Genomic DNA, 23875 nt, shown 5'->3' with positions numbered 1-23875 from the left:
GATCAAGATTATCATATTTGACTGAAAAATATTTAAGTGATAATATTTAACATATTTGAATGATAAGAATAAATTTAAAATTTTAATTGCTATGATGATCAAGATTGTCATATTAGGAATAGATTTTTATTTGTGGATTCGATATTCATCTTTAAAAATAAATTATTATTTTAAATTTTTATTGAAATACAGGAAGAAGTGCTTGAGGTGGATAGAGAATTTGCCATCATTACCCTACGACTATTGTTACTTGCATTTTGAACAAGTTGTCCATTAAGACACCAGCCATATTTAAGTACTAACTCATCATGAGTGGTCAAAAAATGTGAACTAGTACAATTTGACTTGCTTTTTGGTAAGTAAAGAAATAATTAACTTAAGACGATACTTTTTTTTTTGTAAGGAGACACTCTTTTCTTTAGATATTGCTTTTTGGTAAGTGACAATAATGATGTAGTCCTCTCAAAACCTTGTCAATGATGCTTACACGTTAGAATCATTGTCAGTCACTTCATTGAAGATAATCTTATTTTGAGACAAATAAAAGTACTACGAGAAACATAGTTTTATTTCTCAAGGTCTTAAGATATGTTAATATTATACACACTTCATATATCAATAAACTAATATTTTAATTAGGAGTGTGGAAATAGAAAACTTATAAATTTCTGGATGCTTTACACAATTGTATCCTCAAAAGCTCAAACAGAAACTTGAAATCGGAGTGTGGAAATAGAAAACTCATTTTATTGAAACTGGAACGAATCCCTGGCATAAACTCATTGGTGCAGGGAGGAAGTAGAGAGGCCCACAACTTAGGGTGGAAATAGAAAACTTATAAACTGATATAAACTATTTGGGGCAGGGCGGAAGTGGAGAGCCACACAACTTAGTGTGAAAATAAGCGTATTGATCGAACCTTTGCAATTCCCCACCCTGCGGTATTTGGCCCTTCAACTGAGGATTATAACTGACGTTGAACTGCTGCAAATTTTGCACTTTTGTCAACGCCACTGGAATGCTGCCATAGATGTTATTGTGATTGAGATCCAACCAAATCAAGCTTTCCTTGGGAAACGTCAAACGAGATAGATCAAAGGAGAACTGGTTCCTGGAAAGGTCAAGAACCTGGATCTTTTTCTTGCTCCCGAAAAGCACCGAAGCATCGCCTACCAGCTTGTTCCTTGAGAAGTCTAATCTTTCTGGGTCTAGGTTGCCCAAAGAAGCGGGAATGGGCCCGGACAGCTGGTTTTTAGAGAGGATGAGATCTGGCCCGGGCTTCTTGAAGGATCCGAAAGAGGCCGGGATTGGGCCCGTGAGTTTGTTCCTGTCCAACTGTAGAGACTCGAGATTAGGCAGTTGGGAAAGCGAGCTGGGAATGGAGCCCGAGAGGCTGTTAGAGGAGAGTTTGATCAACTCGAGGTTCTTGAGCTGGGCCAGAAAGTCAGGTATTGGGCCTGAGATACCAGTGTTGGTGATAAGGAGATATTTTAGTTTGGTGAGTTTGGCGATGGTGGGCTGAATTGGGCCGACGAGGTTGGGGAGCTTGTGGAAGGTGAGGGACTCGAGGTAAGGGAGGTCACCCACAGAGGGTGGTATTTGGCCGGAGAGGTTGGTATCTGGGTAAGAGGATACTAGAAATACATCATAGATACGGTGCGTTTTGTCGTCACACTTGACACAGTACCAGGTGCAGCAATCTTCTTCTGGGTTCCAGGAGGCGAGGAAATAAGGGTTGTTGAGTTCCTTTTTGAACTGGAGGAGCACCTTCTTGTCATGTGGGTGGCACCGCTCCGAGAATGCAACTGGAAATGGGGACAACACCAGGACGCATAGTCCCAACACCATTAACACGCTTCTCATTTTGCTTATCAATGTCAACCCACAACTTGAGAGTTCCAAGCTACCATTCCACTCATTTTAAAGTACACAGGGAGCCCATATTTCGGTTTTTTCGCAAAAGTACTGTTTTCTTTTTTTGGAAAATACAAATTTAGAGATTTTTTTTATCAAAATGGATAAATCTTATTATATTAAAAGATTTTAGAGTGAAAATCCTACCTTATATATATATATATATATATATATATATATATATATATATATATATATATATATCTTTTAAGTCAGAAAAGTTTTATTTCATCAATACGATTTTTTTTTAACATAAATCGTATCCAATCAAAACAAATTTAATTTGTGAAATTGTACATTATTTATAGTAGTTAAGTCTAAAATGTTATGTTTTAACTTAAGTCGTACAATTTTAATTAAAGTTCTATCATTTTATATTAAAATATTTTATCGTTGGATATTTCTTTTGATTAGAAATTTTTACACTCTTGTAACATAAACAAACAATAATACGACATAGATATGTATATTGATATATTTATAATTTCTAAAATGTAAGATACAAATCTATATATTATATAATTATAAATTATATAAATTAATAATAAAAATTTATATATACAAGTATGTTTTAATATTTTTCTAAACAAAAACATGTTTTTCATGATTTATTCAAAATGATTTATTTTATTATTTTTATAATCATAATAAAAAATTATATAATAAATTTAAATTTTTATAAAATTAATAATTTTTAAAAAAAAATTGTGTTAAATTCGTGCTAAAATTATTAAAAATTTAATAAATATTTTTTGAATTAAACAACGCACGTATCAAATATAAACACGTCATTTAGAAAAAGTGTGAAATATAAACACGTCATTTAAAAAGAATGTGAGAGCGTTATAACTTTTACATCACCCCTTTTTTGCTATTCTTTTTTTTTTCGTTTAAGATATTATTATTTTATTTTATTTTTATTATTAACTATAATATTTTATTATTAAAAAATAGTAAAATAACATAAAAATAAAAGGACAATACCAAAATAGCAAAACATCATTACCCTTTCACGTTTTGCACGTTGTAATAATATCCACTGCTAGAAGCACACGTCAAAATCGCCCGTTCCCCAGAATCACCCGTGATTTACAGCTTTTTCCTATTTCATTGCTGGCAGAGACATAGATGCAAAAAAAGTTAGCTAAAAAACAAAATGTCATAATTGTTACCAATAATTCTGTAATCGCATTTTCAAATTTGCTCAATAATTCATATTTTAAATAAGAAATATAATTTATTTAAATTCTTTAATTTTAAACAATAATCGATACTACTTCGGTTCCACAGTGACTCCAGTTTAATGTTATTGCCCATGCACTAAGAACGATAATGAATATTTTACTTTTCAAATTGATTTTACTAAAACAACAATATTTTACTTTATAACTATATTACTTTGAATGAGAAAGAGAAAATAATTCATTTGGTGACACACTAAGGAGAAAACAAATTAATGTTTTTGTAAGTTTTATTCTAGTTTCATTTAAAGAAAATAATGTTTATTCGAAAGTTTTATAAGCTTTGTTAGTTTTATTTCAAGTATTTTTTAAAAAAAATTGAATAGTTTCGTCATAAAGAAAAAAAAACATAGTTTAATTTGAATGACAAATAGAAAATAATTTGATTAGAGATTAAGGAGGAAAAAAACTAATGTTTCATTGGAAAGTTCTATAAGCTTGGTTCTGGTTTCATTTAAAGAAATTTTTACAAAATGAATTGTTTTTAGACAAAACATGAAATAATTTATTAAGAAGTGGATTTTAAGTCTAACTCAACCTCATAAAATCCGGCTTATGAGGTGAGGTTTGCACTCACTTATATGTTATGAAATGAGACTTATTTGAAATTAGTGAGACTAATGATGATAGTTTAGCCCTTCAAGATTAATAGGAACAATGAGAAAGGAAGGATCAACTGATGAACAACTTTCTCAATTTCAATTTCTTGTTAAGTCTACAATTGCTCATTATACTGTAGCGATTAGAATTCTTAGATATATTAAAGGAGCTTCAAGTCTTGGTTTATTTTTCTCTTCCAACACTTCTTTTCATCCAAAAGTCTTTTGTGATAGTGATTGGGGAACTTGCAGTGATTCAAAACAATCAATGACTTATTTACTACTTTTATTGAGAATTCTCTCATATCCTAAAAAACAAAGAAGCAAGGAACAATATCAAAGAGTTCACGTGAAGCTAAAAACATGGAAATAGTCATTGTTACATGTGAAATTCAATTACTAACTTATCTTTTTCAAGATTTCAAATTTCCTTTTGAGCAACAATCTCTTTTATATTATGATAATGACTCAGCAAATCCATTGTTTCACGAGCATACGAAACACATAAAAATAGATTGTCACATTGTTATGGAAAAATTGAATAAGGGTCTCATCCATTTGCTTCCCATTTCCACCACAGAGCAACTAGCTAACATTTATACCAAAGTCTTAAGTCCTCAATCTTTCAAAATTATTTGTTCCAAGTTGGGTCTCATCAAATATTTGTTCCAAGCTTGCAAGGGTATTAAAGGATATGGATACAAGACTTTTAGAAAGAAGCTAATATCAATTTTATCTTTTCTAATTCTTAGTTGTTTCTCTTTGAACATATGTATAACCTTTATTTTATCTTTTCTAATTCTAGCTTTTATTGATTAACTCTTTGTTTTTCATTCTCTCTCTTTAGCTAGACCTAGAATGGGTGTATTGTTTGTATATATCCAGACCATCTGCTTTGATTTCAATAGAAAAATAGAAGATATATTCCTTCTCATGTCATTTGCCTTTGTTTTTCTCTTTTGTTCATCTTTGTTATTTTTTTATAATAATGTTTAAGTCCAATTATATTATTAAGTAATATTACTTTTATTTATTTTTTTCCTTTTCTTTTTTTACTCACCATTTATACTTAATTACTATAAACAATTTTCTTACTCACCGACATTCGATCTCCCTGACCGAGACTTGGTTTACTTGACTGAGATCAGAGAAACCTGGCCGAGACCATGGAAACTTGGCCGAGACAGGAGAAACCGCCATGGTCGACCAGGTTGGCCGACACATACATCAATTAACGCTCAAACCAAGGTCAGTGAAGTTAATCCGTCATTAAGGATTAGGTAATACATCCATAAGTGAGATCCACTCCACTAATCAGGCCCAATGAGGTAAGTCCATAAAAATAATATAAATAGCACACATCCCAAGGAGAAAGGTACGTCATTTATTATTGTGCACCTACCCGCATACTGATCACCCGCTTTACTGACTTGAGCGTTAGAGTGTTTTTTTGCAGGTACCCCCCATTCGGTGTTCGCCCGAGACCGAGAGCCGAGGGAGAAGCACGAAGACGAGAAGGACCCCAGTCAAGCACCCAACAACCTGCCCGACCGAAGGAAGAAGACGAAAACTTCAATAGTTCTCTAGGTCCCATCTCTCTAGCAGGAACACAAATCAATTTTGATTAAATATTTTAATTAAATTACTCATATAAATTGACATTTTTAGTATATTATAAATATCATAGAAAGAAGTTTAATCAACTTCTGTCACATCATGACTTCAAACCTACACACTATTACTATACACTATAAGAAAATCATTAAATAAAAATAAATTTTATAGATAAAAAATAATTAGTTACGTTGGTAGCTAAAACCTTGGTAACTAGTTAGATACCAATTTAAAAACGAGTTTATTTTTTATTAATAATAGAAACTATTTTAGATTCATTGTGTAATCTCTCTAACGTAGTTACATGAACCTAGGAACTAAATCGTTTCATATGATAGAATAAATTCATCTGAGTTGCCAATCCAACTATCTTTCAAAATTGCAATCTAAATAAATTTCTAATTTAATACATATCCTAGACATCTCATATATTCCCTTTTCTGGAAATAATAATATCTATACCATACCTCATCATATAACACACATTCATATCATTTTTACTCTCAACCACACATTATACAAATCAATATTGTAACTTTTATATGAAAAACATTTTCAACATAAAAATCAAAACATAAATAATAAAGTTTCAGAATTAAGCATTTTCGCCCATGAGTATTTGACTCACCTAGCAAATACTTTATTGAAGGTGTTAACACCTAATTTTCGTCACGTAAATAAAGTTTAAGAATATATAAAATTAAAAAATAATAAAGTTTTAAAAATTAAAATTATAAACAATAAAATTAAATAAAATAAATCAGAAAAATATAAATATTTAAATTTTTTTCTTTCCATTAAAAAAATTTAAAATGTCAAAATTTAATTTAATTTTTAGATTTTTTTACTTACATTTTAATTTAATATGAAAAAACGATTTTCTTTTTTTCATTCTTAAAACTGCCCCTCAGGTTCACACGGTTTTTTCCTATCACTCCCAAGCTCCCACTCACACGTTATCGGATAAATGGGAGTATCAAGAGATCTTACTCTTATTACAAGTCATTGGTGTCACTTTTAAAAGAATATTGATAATTCTATATCAAATTAAAATCGAAAATAAAAATAATTTTTTGTTAAAATTGTACTGTATTATATCACAATTTGAAAATAGTGCATTTTGATGTTAAAGTACATTTTAGTTGTTTCTAAACAGGTTGAGGTCCACCGTGAATTGATTGAATTGGTGAGTTGAGTTAAATTCTTGCATGCAATTGGAGTTGAAAGTTGCAGAGGGAGATTTACGTAAAAAAAAACAGTTTTTGTTTTTTCTTACTCATTCATGTACCAATTTGTGGGGCCGCTTTCTTCTAACAATTCACGTGGGTACATGTCATAGCTACTTTTCTTATTTTGTTTTTTACACCAAGACTTTCTTCCAAGTTTTGGGTCATGCTTTGCAGGTGTTTTTTTCTTTTGTCTTCTGCCTTGCAGTTTCTCAGGGGACCATATCATTTAAGATATACATCCAACATAAAATTTCAAACTCATCTTCTTTGTTTTGAAAAAAAGTTGTAAAACAGTATTTTTTTTTTTTTACAATTACTCTTAGGTACGGTGCAAATCTCTTATGAGATAAGGAAAATCATTTGGGGCATTTTAGTTGATAATGGTGTTGAGTTGTTACCAAATCCTTATATCCAAATGGCTTCATGTTTGCTTATGGATGCAAAAATCCAGAAGTGGTTGTTATATATTTCGAAAGGTTATTTTCGTGCTTCATTTAAGCTTTTATATGGTCATATCCATAAGTGAGTAATGAGTTCTGGATTTTCATGTCCAGAATGGTGTGCTATAATGGTGTTGAGGATCGAGATCCAGAACTCATTTATATTTGATTATAGATCTTGGTAACCGGAAGGTCATTTATGCTATTCAAGTAAGCTTCCAGATAGCCAAATTCGGAAGTGACATATTAGTTATGAACTTGCATATCCAGAACTTTGTGATTTGAGTTAAGGATACCGGAAGATAAAATCTTTTAAATCATTAAGGATAAAATGGATATTTCATAACAGTGTGTTGGGTACATATTTGAATTAATCCGGTAGGGCAGGAGAATCAACCTTTGCCTTTCAGGAAATTATTTTCTGGACCATATCAAATTTGAAACTGCATAGTATAAAACAACAAAAATGTTTTTAAATAAGATGAAGTTACGAATAAAAACACATTTCAAACCCTCTTTTCCAAATGTTTTTTGATTTTTTTTTCAAAACATACTTTTTGTATTTTGTAATTGATTTTTCGAAAAGGAATTTTGATTTTTGAATTTTATTCTGAATTTTTATTTTTGGAACACAGTTATCTATTCCAGATCTACTTTTCCGTATAATTTTCAATTTTAGATTTTTATTTCTAGCATGAAGGGTATTTTCGGAAATTTAAAAGTGTGTAGCGTGGAGGTTCAAAATGGTTGGGAATTTGCCTTTTTGTTATTTCCACCACCAAGTTTATTTTAAAAACAAAGGAAAATCTGGGCCCGTTTAGCTTGCCCATCTTTTTTGCTATTCACCATTAGCATCTTAGATATGGCAGTTTCTCCTGCACCATATCATTTAAAATATGTACCCAACATAAATTTTAAAATCCAACATTGCCCTTATCTTTTTTTAAATGTTACGGAGGAGTGTTGTGTTACTGTGGTGTGCCTTTTGAAGCCTTTATCTTTTTTGAAATGTTACAGATGAGTGTTGTGTTAATGTGGTGTGCATTTTGAATGGAAGTGGTGGTGGTGTAGTGAGTTGCAACAGTGGCAATGATGTAGTGATTTTTTTTTTTTGCAACAGTGACAATGGTACTCACTTCTCCTTCAGTGACTGTCCTTCTCTCTTCACAGTCATCTTCCTCTCCGCTGCTACCATGCAACAAACTCAGTGGTTCATACAGTGTTCAGTGCGTATGGATTGAGTGTAAATGCAGTGTTGTTGGGTGCCTCAATGAAAGTAGGGTTTTATATCATTAAAAGCAAATAAGTCTTTTCAAATAATATTATTTGGTGCAATCTTAATTAATAGGGTGCAGGGAGAATCTGCCCTTAGATATATACAACACATCATTTTTGTGTAGTCGAACACTTTTGCTACTTGCTACTCGCATCTTGTATACATACACCCCACCGTTTTTAAGCCTGGCCCCATTTGGCTGGCCTAGCATATTTGCTATTCCCCAGTCGCAACCTTTATATATACACCCTGCAGTTTTCCTAAACCTGGGCCCATTCGGTTGGCCCCGAAGTCTGCTAATTCCTACTCCCTTTTCACTTACACACCAACCAGTTATATTTTCTTTAAAATATTGTGGGCCAGTTGTTCGGCCCAAATTATTGGCTACATGCCACTCATGTTTTTATATCTGCACCGTGTTTTGAAAAGCCCGAGTTCATTCTGTGGCACATCATTTCTACTATTTGTCACACCTATTTTATTTAAACACCACCAGGTTTCATTTTCTCTAAAAATTGTGGGCCCTTTCATTTGACCCAGTATTTCTGCTATTTGCCACCCGTTTTTTACCTAAACAATTTTTTTATTTTATTGAAAAGTAAAATACAAAAGTAATAAATACAAATATAATTTTGACACTATGCCCAAATAAATTTTAGAAACTTGTATGACGACAAACGTCATCTCCTATTTGATATTTTAAAAAGTAAATAAATATGAGTTTTCTTTTAAAAATATGTTTGTTCTTAAAAAAATTCATGTAAACAATCAACAATTTCGATGTATAGTTTATTCCGTTTACTGTGATTCATAAAAGTGTATTAAATATAGTTGTCCACAATATTTTATACTCTAATTAGCGTGAATCATAAAAATTTAAAATCCTAAAAAATATTCAAAAATTAAAAATATCCATTGAACATGTTTTTTTATCTTTAAAACTACATATACCCTGATTTTCTATTATTAATAGAAATATGTAGTAACAAGGTTAATTATTGTCGTGTTTAAAAAAATTTCAATTTTTTTTTCTTTATTTTCATATGTTTTTTTGGGAAAAATAAACTTTCTAAAAAATGACATTCTTTTTTATATTTAATTAAAGATATCGTCTAGACGCAAGGTGTTGTAGGATGCTAACACTTTTCTTACATGTGACCGACTCCCGAATCCTAAATATGGTTTTACAAACCTTTCGCTTTTATTTTATTTTTATAATTTTTCATAATAAACTATGATGGTAACTCCTTCACATTTTCAAAGTTTTGTTCACCGTCCTCGTCGTGACCTTGGTTGTGACAAGAGGTTTTACTCAATAAAATCACCCCACATGAGCTAGACTCGCTAAGCGACCAAACCATTGGGCCAAATCCATCCAATGAGTATGACTCGCCCAATGACCAATGCTTTCAGGTTTTCTAAATTATGAATTTCGCCTAACAAGTCTGCATAATTTTTTAGAATTTTGAAACTAATCCAGGTGACTTAAAATGTTTTTTTTTTGGATATTTTTCTAGTAGTTTCCAAACTATCATTTTGAACTTATCATTTTGAACTTGAGTCACTTAGTCTTACTCAGATTTCTTCAACAAATTTAGTAACATACATACTATATTGATAACTCTAATAAACTTATTTCACATAATCAAATAAGAGATTCACAATATTTCCATGTAGACCAATGACAATAATACTTTACATAGGTCAAACCAAATTAACAATCGTATTCACAACCCGTAAACCTATCATGTTCAACTTACTCACATCAAGCTAAATTACATTATCTGTCTATCCAATTAACATTTATTTCACTAAACAAAACAAACCCTACAAGAGAAAATTTGATACTTGTAACCACGTCACCTTCACATCCAGATCCTCTAACTTATGGTACTATTGAAAAGTAAAACTAGTTTCCCTTGCTAAATTACAATTGAGTACAAACAAAAAGCTCTAACTCCTGAAATATAAGAGATAACCTAACCTGCACCACAAAATCCTGATCAATGATCTGAAATAATAGACTCTAGAACCACAGACACCACCTAGAAAGCATGTTTACCTAGATAAACAGACAAACTCAAACTGGTTCAAAGAAAAAAGAACCAAAAAATAACTTACTCTTAACAAAAATATGATGAAACAAGAGAAAAAAGTAAATATTTTTTAGAGATATAATTATATTAAAATAAAATATTACAAAGTGGACTTTAAGCCTAACTCAACCCCATAAAACCGGCTCATAGGGTTGAGGTTTGCACCCACGTGGGACTATATATTTTGGGTGGTCCGATAGCAGCCCGATAGCGGGTGGCACGATAGGCCCAACACAAACACTCGCTAGGATAGGCTCGAAATGGCTCTGATACCATATTACGAATGAGTGAAGCCTAACTCAACCCCATAAAACCGGCTCATAGGGTTGAGGTTTGCACCCACTTATATACAATGAAAGGCTCTAATCTCTAGTCGATGTGGGATCTCCAACATAAAACATAAATAACTTATTTTTTGTATTTATATGAATTTTTCATTTTAATAATACAATATTAGAATATTATTTTAATTAAACCGAACTATCTTCTAAATCTTTCCATTCTTCACTCTCCAAATTATTTGTTCTACTATCTATTTCTCTTACAATATAATTTATTTGAAGTTCTTTATTTTCATCTTTTATTTTGATTTCTTAAGTTATTTATTTTTCATCTTCTATTTTACTGCTACTAAACTTATTTTATTTATTTTAGAGAAATTTATCATTTAGGGTTTACGATATTTAGTTCACTTTAACTTTATTCTCTTTTGGTTAAAGAGTTATTTTCAAAAGAAAAAGCAAATTAATTTTCAAATATCATTTCTAAAAAAAGATTAATGATATTAAGCTGTATTTTGTTACAAAAATGATGAATGAAATATTTGTTATTATATCTATAAAACATTAAACATGTGTTAAAAGATAAATGAATTCGTTTGAAACATGAAACATTAAAAAGTAAGAAGATTGATACAAATCACGAAAAGAATAGAGACAAGTAAATCAAAGAAATCTATCTCGAGAGATGGAGGGATCCACTTTATAACACTTTACACATTTTGGGTAAATTATTTTATTGAAATCTCAAAAACGTTATGCTTTATCGTGTATATTGTTAAAAAATTATGTAAATTAATTTATAGTATGATTTATATAAAATAAAGGTTGAATTTTAAGTCTGTCACATTAGTTTATGTGAGAAGTTATATATATATTATTTATTTATTATCTAATAAAAATCTAACATGATGAGGATTGAGAAAGAATAGAAATAGAGTTCTATCTTTGTAAAGAAGATTGTCTCACTGTTGTCATTAATAAAGAGTGTGACAATAACAAAATTGTCAAGAAGTAAATTGAGAAAATAAAATTAAAAAAATTGTTCACATGGATCCAAATAAGTTTCTATCTCTATTATAATTTTATATGATGTGTCTTCCTAAGATAATTAAGAAGATAACCTGTATTATTATTTATTAGTGTACATTTTTTTTATTTTAGATGGACAACATCAACTTTCCTATGTGTACCCAAATACTACTCTTCATGAAAAACTAAAAAAAAAGTAGCGTTGTCCCATTTTTAAATTTGTTCTATAATTCATTTTTAAATAAGAACAATAATATCTTTAAATTCTTTAATTTTAAACAATAATCAAGGTTAATGACTCCAGTTTAATATTACGTTTAAGAACAATAATAAATATTTTAGTTTTAAAATTAATTTTACTAAAATAACCCGTTTTGTTTTATAACTATATTACTTCCAATGGAATAGAGAAAATAATTCATTTGATGACACATTAAGGAGAAAACAAATTAATGTTTCACTCGAAAGTTATATAAGGTTTGTTCTAGTTTCTTTAAAGAAATTAATATTTCATGCAAAAGTTCTATAAGTTTTGTTTTAGTTTTATTTAAAGTAAATTTTAAAAAAGAAATCAATAGTTTCGTTTCAAGAAAAAATATAGTTTAGTTTGAATGAGAAAGAAAAAATAATTGATTTGATTGGACATCAGGAAGAAAAGTAATAATAATGTTTCATTTGGAAAGTTCTACAAGCTTTGTTCTAGTTTCATTTATAGAAAATTTTTCAGAAATTCAATGGTTTCTTTTTAAGGAAAAAACATGAAATAATTTAACCTGTTCTAACTAAAATGAAATTCTAGTCGCTATCGTACTTAATACGTTTCAAGATAAAACTTTCGCTTTAAATTTTTATAAAATTTAGGTATTGTCTTCTCTAAATTTAGACTTTCTGAAAGAATTAAAAAGTCAAAGAAAATTAAAATAATAACACATACATGTTAGACTAACAACACCCACAAAGACTGTTTTTGCCCAACAAATTCAACATAGAAACTTATTTTCAGCACTTAATGGAAGTAAACATGCAAATACAACGTCAAGTTCCTAAAAACAATATTTTTTTAAGTCCAATTATATTATTAAATAATACTACTTTTATTTATTTTTCATTATTTTTTCTTTTCACTCACCAATTAAATTTAATTACTCAAACCAATTTTCTTATTTAAAAAAAACAAACAAATTTTTGATTAAATATTTTAATTAAAATACTCACATAAATTGAAAGTTTTAGTATGTTAAAAAGATCACAGAAGTTCAATCAAATTCCATCAATGTCGTAACTTCAAAGTTATACAATATCAAATTTTCTATATGCAAATATTAAATGAGTGATTTATGTAGGTACAATTGACTCCGATAAGTATTATTCACATCTACATATAATAAGTATTCTCTACCTCTCTAGGTACACAAGTATTTTCTTCATCTCAAAAAAAAGTAAACACCTATTCAGACAACAAGTATAGAACACCTCTCCAGACAACAAGTTTTAATCTTCTTTTGAGACTAAGACTTCTCAACAAGAGAGAAAATCACTCTCGATAAGAGCAAACAGTGAAAACTCATAGGGTTATCTTCACATAGTGAAAGATAATCTCACTCCCTAACTATGAGTGTCCTAATCAACAAATATGAAAAATTCTCTCAAAAGACTAACTAATTGCTCTCATTGATTGCTCTACATTTTGTACTTTAAATGTGGTTTGAGTTGTTCCTTCTTTTAGTCTCAATGTGAACGTTGATATTTCAATATTGTAAACTTGAATATCTTCAATAATTTTCTTCACTATAATTTATTGTTCATCATCTTCTTCTCATAAGACACTGATTATGATAACTTATGCTTTGATTAGGTTCTACACATCTTTGAGCATGTGAAACAATTTGAATTGTTTCCTTTTTTTTTATCTTTGATATGAACGTTAACCCTTCATAACTTTTGTGACTTAATCTTCAATTAAATAAGTCACATTGATATCACCTTAAATGTAGTAGACACTTGATATGGAAACATTTGCTTTGACAATATCTATGCATCATTTCCATCTGATATATGCATACATGCATTCTTGAATTCTTTTTAAAAACTTGGTGTGGTTTTGAACATTGAAAGTATATCTTGAATGTGCTTTGATTCTCGTTCTCCACTTCAACTATGTTCCTTTAAACGTTAAGAATAGAAAGTTTTGTCATGTGTTTTTAATGCTTCTTTCTCACTTGATTTTTTCTTTGAGGATTCAATCATTTGTACAAATCTCGCTCCGCAATAACTTCAATTATCCCGTTAAATGCTCTTTTAGGAATCTTCTGATCTTGATCTTCTCAATGCATCTTGAATATATTTGAATTTGAAATGTTTCTCTAATGACTCAAATATATCTGTTAAAGCTTTTCTCCAACTCAGTATTTCATGTGTCCTCTTTTTGTATGCGTTCAGACACTCAATTAGGAATGTGAATTCCTCTCATAGTGTTATATGTCAAAAACTAGTTTAGGTAACTTGAACTTTTATTCTTGTTGCATCTTGATTACGTTGTAGCTCTTGAAATCATTCATTTGAATGTATATTATCTTCTCACAAAGTCCATTGCTACGCTTGATCACTTTATTCAGCAATCTTGCTAGGTTGAATCTCTAGTCTTCCTTTAAATGCTCTTAAAGGAAACATCAAATCTTCACAATCAGCTTTATGACTTGATTGATTGGCAATTTCCTTGTTATGCTTTCTTCATTTTCTCTTCATCAGTGTAACTTATCATTAACGCTTGATGAATTTGGCTATCATGATTGCATAAATCACTCTATTTAACTGGATCATTTTGCCTTCAGACGCTTTAAATGAAAAATCTTGATATGATCCCTTGCTGTGTTTTTTATTGAGAGTTATATTCATGTGAATATATTATGCATCAAATATTCATTTAATTGCTTAAATATAGAATTGAACATTATATTTACATTTTCAACAATTATATATTAATTCTAATTCTAAGAATCATACTTTAAACTCTTTCTTAATTTGTAATTAAAATAGTTGTTGTCAATTAATACAAATTAAAACATTTAAACAAATTTGAAAAACATTTTATTTATATTCAATCATATATGTTTTTTTGAAACTATTTTTTAACCAACATTAACAAATATAAAATAATTCTATATCATAGAATATTAACTTGAGTCTTAGAAATGTCGTTGTTTCTGAAGTACATTTTAAACACAAATATTATCAATTTTGCGTTATCTTAATTTATCATTAGAATCTTATTTGAAAAATAATTTATGTTGTAATTTTGTTCATTAAAAAAGTTCAAAGATTAGTTCACACAATATAAGAAAGACGTTCTAAATAATATGAAGGTCAATGATAGACATTCCCTTATGTCTTAGATCATGTGACATGTGTAGGTTTTGCCAGACGCTTTGCATAGATCGTTTGTGTTGAAGCTGGAGGAAGCTTCTTCCCTACCAAGGCTTGATGTATGTTTGATGAAGAAAATGGCTTGAGTGCTTTGAAGATTGTAATAGGTCTTTAGATTCATTTCTAATTAGGCTTGTAAGTGTGTATGATTGCCTTTTGCTGTATAACCTAGCCTAGATGCCTAACCAAGTCTAGATCAAGCACATGGTGTGGTTAAATGGTTTTTGAAAAGTCTTTTGAAATGTTTTTAACAGTTTTAAAACAGTACACAAATAAATCTGTTTTATGGAGAAAGAATCTGTTTATTTCTTCTCTGTTAAAAAGGCTTTTGTTAAATGGTTTTGAAAAGCTTTTTAAAATGGTTTTAACAGTTTTAAAACAGTACACAAATAAATCTGTTTTATGGAGAAAGAATCTGTTTATTTCTTCTCTGTTAAAAGGCTTTTCTAAATTTCTGTTAAGGCACCAAGGGAAAGCTCAGTTCGTTATTTCAGTTAAGCTGAGCTGGCCTGTGTGTGATACTTCAATCTGTTTTTCTGTGAAAGAACAGGTTTATTCCTTGGTGAGTTGAAAGGTATTTCACAAGTTAGTTAGGGCTCCAAAGGTACCACTCAGACAGTTATTTCTGTTAAGCTGAGTTGGCAGATTTCACAAAATAAATCTGTTATGTTCAAAACTGAATCTGTTGTTTTCTTAACTGCTTTTCAACTGTTTTTTGAAAAGAAGTTAGAAACTGTTTTCTATATAAACAATGTCTCTCTCACATGAATGAGTGCTGAGGAATTACGCTCTTGACAGAGATCAAACAATTTCCATGTGAGAAGAAGGATTGAAAGAGTTTTTGAAAGGTTTTCCAAAGAGATTTTCAAGTGTGCTTGTTCTAGGAAACCTTGAATCTTGGTGAAGGTGCTGGTGCAGTTTCTGCAGCAAATTGAACTACTGGTTTTGAGTTCTTGCATCTTCTTTTCAGGTGTAATCTTTCCTTTATTCTGTTTTGTAAAGGTGTAAGTGTTAGTCACTCCTTGATAGGGTTTCTTGGAGTGCAAGGTGTGCTGAAATAGGGTTTTTCAGCATTGTGTGTGTTGTTCTTGTAGTGTTCAAGAACTGCTGGTTTTGTAAGTGATTGGCACTGTTTTTAGTGAATTCCACCTTGGGGTAAGGTGAGACTGGATGTAGCTCTGTATGAGTGAACCAGTATAAAAACGTGTGTATCTTGCATTCTCATCCCTGCACTCTTTTCTGATCTTTTGCTTAATTCTGTCAAGAACTAAATCTGTTCTTTTTAAATTGAATCTGTTAATTCTGGGTTAAGTGAAAACTGTTCTTCCTGTCTTGTTAAAGTTTTCTGATCATAAACAAGGTTGCTGCATATAATGGCTTAAGTGAATTGTGAACAAACTGACCATTCATTAAAACCTGAGAAAGGATCATACTTCTTGAAATCTTGTGTTGTGTAATTTTGGTTGATCTCTAAGCATAGCTATATCCTTCATCCTCACAATATTAAGTTGATCTGGTTCTGTTCTAATTCTCTGCTGATCACAATTTTACAGTGAACAAAATTCAAATTGTGCCAATACTGCTCTGAAGAATCAATCTGTTTCATGTAAAAACAATCTGTTCTTCTTGCCTCTGGAATACTGAAAAATTGTGTGTTCTTACGAAAATTTTATAAGCTCAATTCACCCCTCCCCTCTTGAACTTAGACACTAATAGACCCAACAATTGGTATCAAGAGCTAGGGCTTGTATTTTGCTCAAGTGTGTGTATGATGTCTGAGTTTAAAATGCCTTTTGCTGAAGGTGCATCTATTAATAGACCTCCTATGTTTGGTGGTGTTAACTATGCTTTCTGGAAAATCAGGATGAAGATCTTTATGGAATCTATTGACATGGGAATCTGGGATGCAGTGGTCAGTGGACCTTTTATACCTATGCAGGTTGTCAAAGATGAAACAATAAAGAAGCCTTGGTCCGAATGGAGTGAAACTGAGAAGAAAAAGGCCCAATATGACTCCTTAGCCAAGAATATCATCACCTCTGCACTGAATATGGATGAGTTCTTTAGAGTCTCTCAATGTAACTCAGCAAAGGAGATGTGGGATGTACTAGAGGTGACTCATGAAGGAACTGATGATGTGAAACGGGCAAGGAAGCACTCACTCATTCAGGAGTATGAGCTATTCAGAATGCAATCTGAAGAAAGTATTGCAGATGTGCAGAAACGATTTACACATATTGTAAATCACCTCATTGGCCTTGGTAAAGTCTTTGATAAGGAAGAGCTCAACATAAAGGTATTAAAATGTCTTGATAGGAGCTGGCAGCCTAAGGTAATAGCAATCTCAGAATCCAGAGATTTATCCAAGATGTCCACTGCTGCACTTTTTGGAAAGCTGATAGAACATGAAATTGAGCTGAAAAGATTGAAAGAACAAGAAACAGTGGAAAAGAAGGCCAAAGGAATTGCTCTAAAAACTACCATAGAACATGATGCAAGTGAGGAAGAAGGCGATCCAGAACATGATGAGACTGTGAGTCTGCTCACCAGGAAATTCAGCAGATTTCTTAGAAAGAAAAACCGTGACAGAACTCAGCAGAGAAAGAGGTATTCCAAACAACCTACTGATTCAAATTCTTCCAATTACACGTGTTTTGGATGTGGTAAACCAGGTCATATAAAAGCTGATTGTCCAAACAATCAAAGTAAAGAAAAATCAGCAAGCAAGAGGAATGACAAAGGGAAAGGTAGAAGAGCATATATCTCATGGGAAGATAATGATGTATCCTCATCTAGTGATTCTTCAACTGAAAGTGAAAAAGCAAATCTTTGCTTCATGGTGAATGATGAGGGATCCAACTCTGACTCAGTAAGTAATTTCTCCACTGATTCTGAAAACTATGATCAACTGCTATTAGCCTTTAGGGAAACACATGATGAAGCAAACAGGTTGGCTGTAATGTGCAACAGATTAAATAAAGTAAATAAGGTACTTGAACCAAAGGTTAAAACTCTTGAAGAAGAACTGCACAAAGCTAAAACTGAATTAATTAGTCTTGAATTGACATGTTTGCATGCATCAATTAAAACTTGTGATAATTGCAAAAAGCTGGAAAAACAGGTTGAGTATTTGTTGAAAACACTTTCAAATTTCACTAAGGGAAGGGAAAATCTTGAAACCTTATTAGGTTCACAGAATGCTGTTTTCAATAAAAATGGTTTAGGATTTAATCCTGGAATGAAAGGTAATGTGAAAAAGCTGTCCAGTTTCTTTGTTCCTTCCAAAACAGGTTTTTCCTCTTTTAGTAATTCAAAAACAATGCATACTGCAACATGTTTTTATTGTATGAAATCTGGTCATGTATCTAGAACATGTAAGGCTAGGAAATATTTTGTTCCTAAAGGTTTAGCCAAATGGCTTCCTAAGGAAAGGTGTTAATCATGCTGGACCCTAGACTAAAAGGGTACCATATGTGCTAAATCTGTTTTGTTGCAGAAAAACAGCAGGAGAAACCAGTGGTATCTTGACAGTGGCTGCTCAAAGCACATGACAGGTGATGTGACTCAGTTCATAAATCTGAAACTCAAAGTTGAAGGGCATGTCACATATGGAGATAACAATAGAGGAAAAATTCTTGGAAGAGGAGATGTTGGCACTAAAGACTCAACTACAATTGAGAATGTTCTATATGTTGAAGGGCTAAAACATAGTCTTCTAAGCATTAGCCAGCTGTGTGACAAGGGATACAAGATCAATTTCGAAGCAAATACTTGTACAATTGCAAATGAAAATTCTGGTAAGGTGCTGTTCACTGGAAAAAGGGTAAACAACATTTATCTCCTAGACATTATTAAGAGCTGCTCTGAAAATGAGTGTTTGCTATCTAAAAATGATGAGTCATGGCTGTGGCATAGGAGACTAGCTCACATTCACACAAATCACTTGAATAAGCTAAAATCTAAGGAACTTGTTTCTGGCTTACCAAACATAAAGTTTCAAAATAACAGATTGTGTGATGCTTGTGTAAAGGGAAAACAGATTAGAACTTCTTTTAAATCAAAAGATATGGTTTCCTCAAATAAAGCTTTGGATGTTTTGCATATGGATTTGTTTGGACCATCTAGGACTGCTAGCTTAGCTGGAAATTACTATGCTTTGGTGATTGTTGATGACTTTTCAAGATATACATGGACCTAGTTTCTTGCTTCTAAAAATGATGCATATAAAGCCTTTAAGAAACTTGCTAAGGTTCTGCATAATGAGAATGAAAATAGGATAAAACAGATTCGTAGTGATCATGGGGGAGAATTTCAAAATGCAAAATTTGACAAATATTGTGAAAAACATGGGATCATACATAGTTATTCTGCTCCTAGGACACCCCAACAAAATGGTGTTGTTGAAAGAAAGAATAGATCACTAGAAGAGTTAGCTAGAACTATGCTAAATGAATCTGGTTTACCTAAATATTTTTGGGCTGATGCTGTATATACTGCTTCTTATGTGCTTAACAGAACATTGATTAGACCAATCCTTAAGAAAACTCCCTATGAATTGTATAAAGGAAGGAAGCCTAGCATTAGTCATCTTAGGGTGTTTGGCTGCAAATGTTTTGTTTTAAATAATGGTAAGGATAATCTAGGGAAGTTTGATCCTAAATCAGATGAAGGAATACACATTGGTTATGCTATAAATGGTCATGCTTATAGAGTATATAACAAAAGATTGCTTGCTGTTGAAGAATCTATACATGTTGTGTTTGATGAAACAGATTTTTCTGTGCCCAAATCTGTTGTGGATGAACCTGGTATGGATGATTTAAGAACAATTATGCAACAGAATCAATCCAGTGAGCTTGATGCTACTAATCCAAATTCTGTCAAAGAATCTACTGTGAATGCAGGACTACCTAAAGAATGGAAGACTCCAAGGGATCTCACTCTTGACAATGTGATTGGTAAAATTGAGAAAGGAGTCTCAACAAGGAATTCACTCAATAACTTCTGCAGAACAGTAGCTTTTGTGTCTCAGATTGAACCTAAAAGCCTGGAAGAAGCACTGCAAGATAGCAATTGGATAACAGCAATGCAGGAAGAGCTGAACCAGTTTGAATACAATGAAGTGTGGACCTTGGTTCCAAGGAAGCATGAGATGAACATCATAGGAACCAAGTGGGTGTACAGGAACAAGATGGATGAACATGGAGCTATCACTAGAAATAAAGCAAGACTGGTTGCTAAAGGGTATAACCAAGAAGAAGGTATTGATTTTGGTGAAACCTATGCACCAGTAGCACGTCTTGAAGCTGTCAGACTTCTTCTAGCATTTTCCAGCATACAAGGCTTCAAGCTATTTCAAATGGATGTCAAGAGTGCATTTCTAAATGGCTACATCAATGAAGAGGTGTTTGTATCTCAGCCTCCAGGATTTGAAGATCACAAGAATCCAGAACATGTGTTCAGGCTTAAGAAAGCCTTATATGGATTAAAGCAAGCACCTAGGCAATGATTCTGATTTTGCAGGTTGCAAAGTTGATAGGAAGAGCACAAGTGGGACTTGTCACATGCTTGGATCAAGTCTAATCTCTTGGCATTGCAAGAAGCAAGCTAGTGTTGCTCTCTCCACAGCAGAAGCAGAATACATAGCTGCTGGAAGTTGTTGTGCTCAAACCTTATGGCTAAGGCAGCAGCTAAGTGATTTTGGTATTCTGATAAATAACATACCTATAAAGTGTGATAATACAAGTGCCATAAATTTGTCTAAGAATCCTGTCATGCATTCTAGAACTAAACATATTGAAATTAGACATCACTTTTTAAGAGAACATATAGCTAATGGAACATGTGATATACAATTCATTGGTACTGAATTTCAATTAGCTGATTTATTCACTAAACCACTTGCTAAAGACAGGTTTCACTTTCTTTTAAATGAATTGGGTATAATTAGCTTGAATTGTCCTATGCAGTAAAAATTTCAATCTGTTGTTTTATGTTTTAACATGTTTCATTCCCTGTTTCAGAAATCACAGTTGTGACTAGGAAAGAGAAAGATTTATTTTTCTCTCTCTCACTTTATTGTTGACTGCTTTTACGGTTATTAACCAGCAAGCCTATGCCAATTAGCTTGTGGGTATCCCAACTGATTGGATTGTGTGTAAGTGCAACAGATTTGATTTATCAAATTGAAATCTGGTTCCAATATATTCTTGTGCAAATCAATACCTGAATCTGCTACACCACAGGAATAAAATCTGAAGCATATCAAATTGATTTTATTTTCAATCCATAATTGCTGAAATCTGATTTAATTGTTTTTCTTTTACAATTGGTGATTTCTAAAATCTGATTTAAGCTCTATATAAACCTTGCTCAAATCAGTTCTCTCTCATACTTTCTCATTTGTGCTATAAGCTGTCCAGGTTCACACTTGCTTCACCACAGGTTTCGTTTCTGTTCTGAGTGATGATTTGTGCTGTTTTTTCTTCTAGAATTGTATGTTAATAAACTGGTGTAGGAAAAAACAGATTGAGCATGGCATCCTCATCACACAGAAGGAAGAAATCCAAGGAGCAATCCAGCAGCAACCAAGGCATTCTGGAGAAATGGTTTGCTGGAGATTCTGAAGCAATGACAAGATACATTCATGAGACAAGCAGGAAGCAAGTCAATGCACCCAAAGTGCTGGAATTTTCCTGGCTGAGAGAAGAAAATCTGACTGAAGCAAAAACCTTGCTCAAGCATAAAAAACTGAAGAACTTTCTAGAGATGACTGGAAATGTATATCCAGATTTAGTGAAAGTTTTCTACAGCAACTTGGTTCAAGATGACAAAAATCTGGTCTCCCATGTGAAAGGTGTGAAGCTGAAGATTACAAGGGAAATATGGAGCAATGTGGGAGGAATCAAATATTCTGGAATGAAGGTAAGCAAAGGGAACACTGCTGGAATCCAGGGATTCAACAAGATGCAGTTTTACAGAAGTTGTGTGAGGAATCCTGCTGAACCAGTGGCTAGATTTCATGCTGGAAATCTCACAATCATTCCAAGACTCCTTGCCTACATCATTGCTTGGCAACTTACTCCAAGAGGAAGTAATCATGCAACTCTCCATGAAGAGGACTTGATTTTACTATACTGCATCATGAATCAACTCAAGGTAAATTGGGTAAGTACTATGGTGGAGCATATGCTCAAATCCACAAGGTTACCAGACTATCGCTTTCCATATGCAATTTTTGTGTCAAAGCTAATTGATTACTTTGAAGTTGACACTACAAATGAAAGAAATGACACAATTAAGGCAGCAAGTGAGATAGACAACTCCACTCTCCTCAAGATGGGATTTCAAAAGGAAGATGATAGCTGGATATTCAGAAGGAATGCTGCAAACAGAGCTGAAAATGAAGCTGCTGATCTAGAAAATGAAGAAGAAAATGCTGATGGAGTGCAGAACATGGATGCATCACCAGTACACTCTGCTGGACATGAGGATATTGCTGCTACAAGCCAAAATGCACTGGTTGCATATGAGGCACCTGAATACAGAGGTGAACCTCTGTCTATGTTTGAAAGACAAGTGCTAAGCAGGCTGGACACACTCACATATGAGCAGAAAGCACACTATGAAATGACCTACGCCAGGTTTCAACACTTGGATGATCAACTTGAAGGAGTTCAAGTGCAGCTAGCTGAGCTTTATTACAACAACAAGTGATCCTATTTCTAAGTCTTTATCTTTTATATGTTGTTGAGCAATTTGGAATTAATCTGTACAGTTTCGTTTCTGCACTGGTTTTTAGTTGTTTTGTGAGTTGTAATGAACCTCTATGGTTTATTGGTTTTATTTGAACTGTTATGTATGACTATTATTGTTTCTGTGGTATTTTGTGCTCCCATTCTGTTTGATGAATCCAAAGGGGGAGAAGAATAGCCTAGAGAACAGCCTAAGAATAGCCTGGTACAGGTTCTGCAGATGATGTTCACAGTGGCTGCTGATATGATTCAGATATTAAATCTGCAGGTATATCATTTCTAAAATCTGTTGTTCTGCTTTAACACCTGTTTTCTTTGTATATAGTTCTGTACAGATTTGGTCATGATCTCTCTTCAAAGCTGTGCAAAGCAAAGGGAATTTGTCTCCATCAAACAGGGGGAGATTGTTGAAGCTGGAGGAAGCTTCTTCCCTACCAAGGCTTGATGTATGTTTGATGAAGAAAATGGCTTGAGTGCTTTGAAGATTGTAATAGGTCTTTAGATTCATTTCTAATTAGGCTTGTAAGTGTGTATGATTGCCTTTTGCTGTATAACCTAGCCTAGATGCCTAACCAAGTCTAGATCAAGCACATGGTGTGGTTAAATGGTTTTTGAAAAGTCTTTTGAAATGTTTTTAACAGTTTTAAAACAGTACACAAATAAATCTGTTTTATGGAGAAAGAATCTGTTTATTTCTTCTCTGTTAAAAAGGCTTTTGTTAAATGGTTTTGAAAAGCTTTTTAAAATGGTTTTAACAGTTTTAAAACAGTACACAAATAAATCTGTTTTATGGAGAAAGAATCTGTTTATTTCTTCTCTGTTAAAAGGCTTTTCTAAATTTCTGTTAAGGCACCAAGGGAAAGCTCAGTTCGTTATTTCAGTTAAGCTGAGCTGGCCTGTGTGTGATACTTCAATCTGTTTTTCTGTGAAAGAACAGGTTTATTCCTTGGTGAGTTGAAAGGTATTTCACAAGTTAGTT

General features: G+C 32.2%; 1 protein-coding gene across 1 annotated transcript; it reads right to left on the bottom strand.

Moving 5' to 3' along the window:
* Positions 1-727: 727 nt before the first annotated feature.
* Positions 728-2010, bottom strand: LOC137821261 (polygalacturonase inhibitor-like). The gene has a single exon (XM_068625769.1). It carries the CDS (start codon positions 1861-1863, stop codon positions 853-855), a length of 1011 nt encoding a protein of 336 aa, XP_068481870.1. The 5' UTR covers positions 1864-2010; the 3' UTR covers positions 728-852.
* Between the last annotated feature and the right edge of the window lie 21865 nt (positions 2011-23875).

This window comes from Phaseolus vulgaris, chromosome 9 (genome assembly GCF_000499845.2).
Source record: "Phaseolus vulgaris cultivar G19833 chromosome 9, P. vulgaris v2.0, whole genome shotgun sequence".
In the NCBI taxonomy this organism is placed as follows: domain Eukaryota; kingdom Viridiplantae; phylum Streptophyta; class Magnoliopsida; order Fabales; family Fabaceae; genus Phaseolus; species Phaseolus vulgaris.
This window is presented reverse-complemented; position numbering and strand designations above follow the sequence as displayed.

Bases quoted from the DNA above. Each gene is read 5' to 3' on its own strand.
- LOC137821261 (XM_068625769.1), bottom strand. From the start codon at position 1,863: ATGAGAAGCGTGTTAATGGTGTTGGGACTATGCGTCCTGGTGTTGTCC.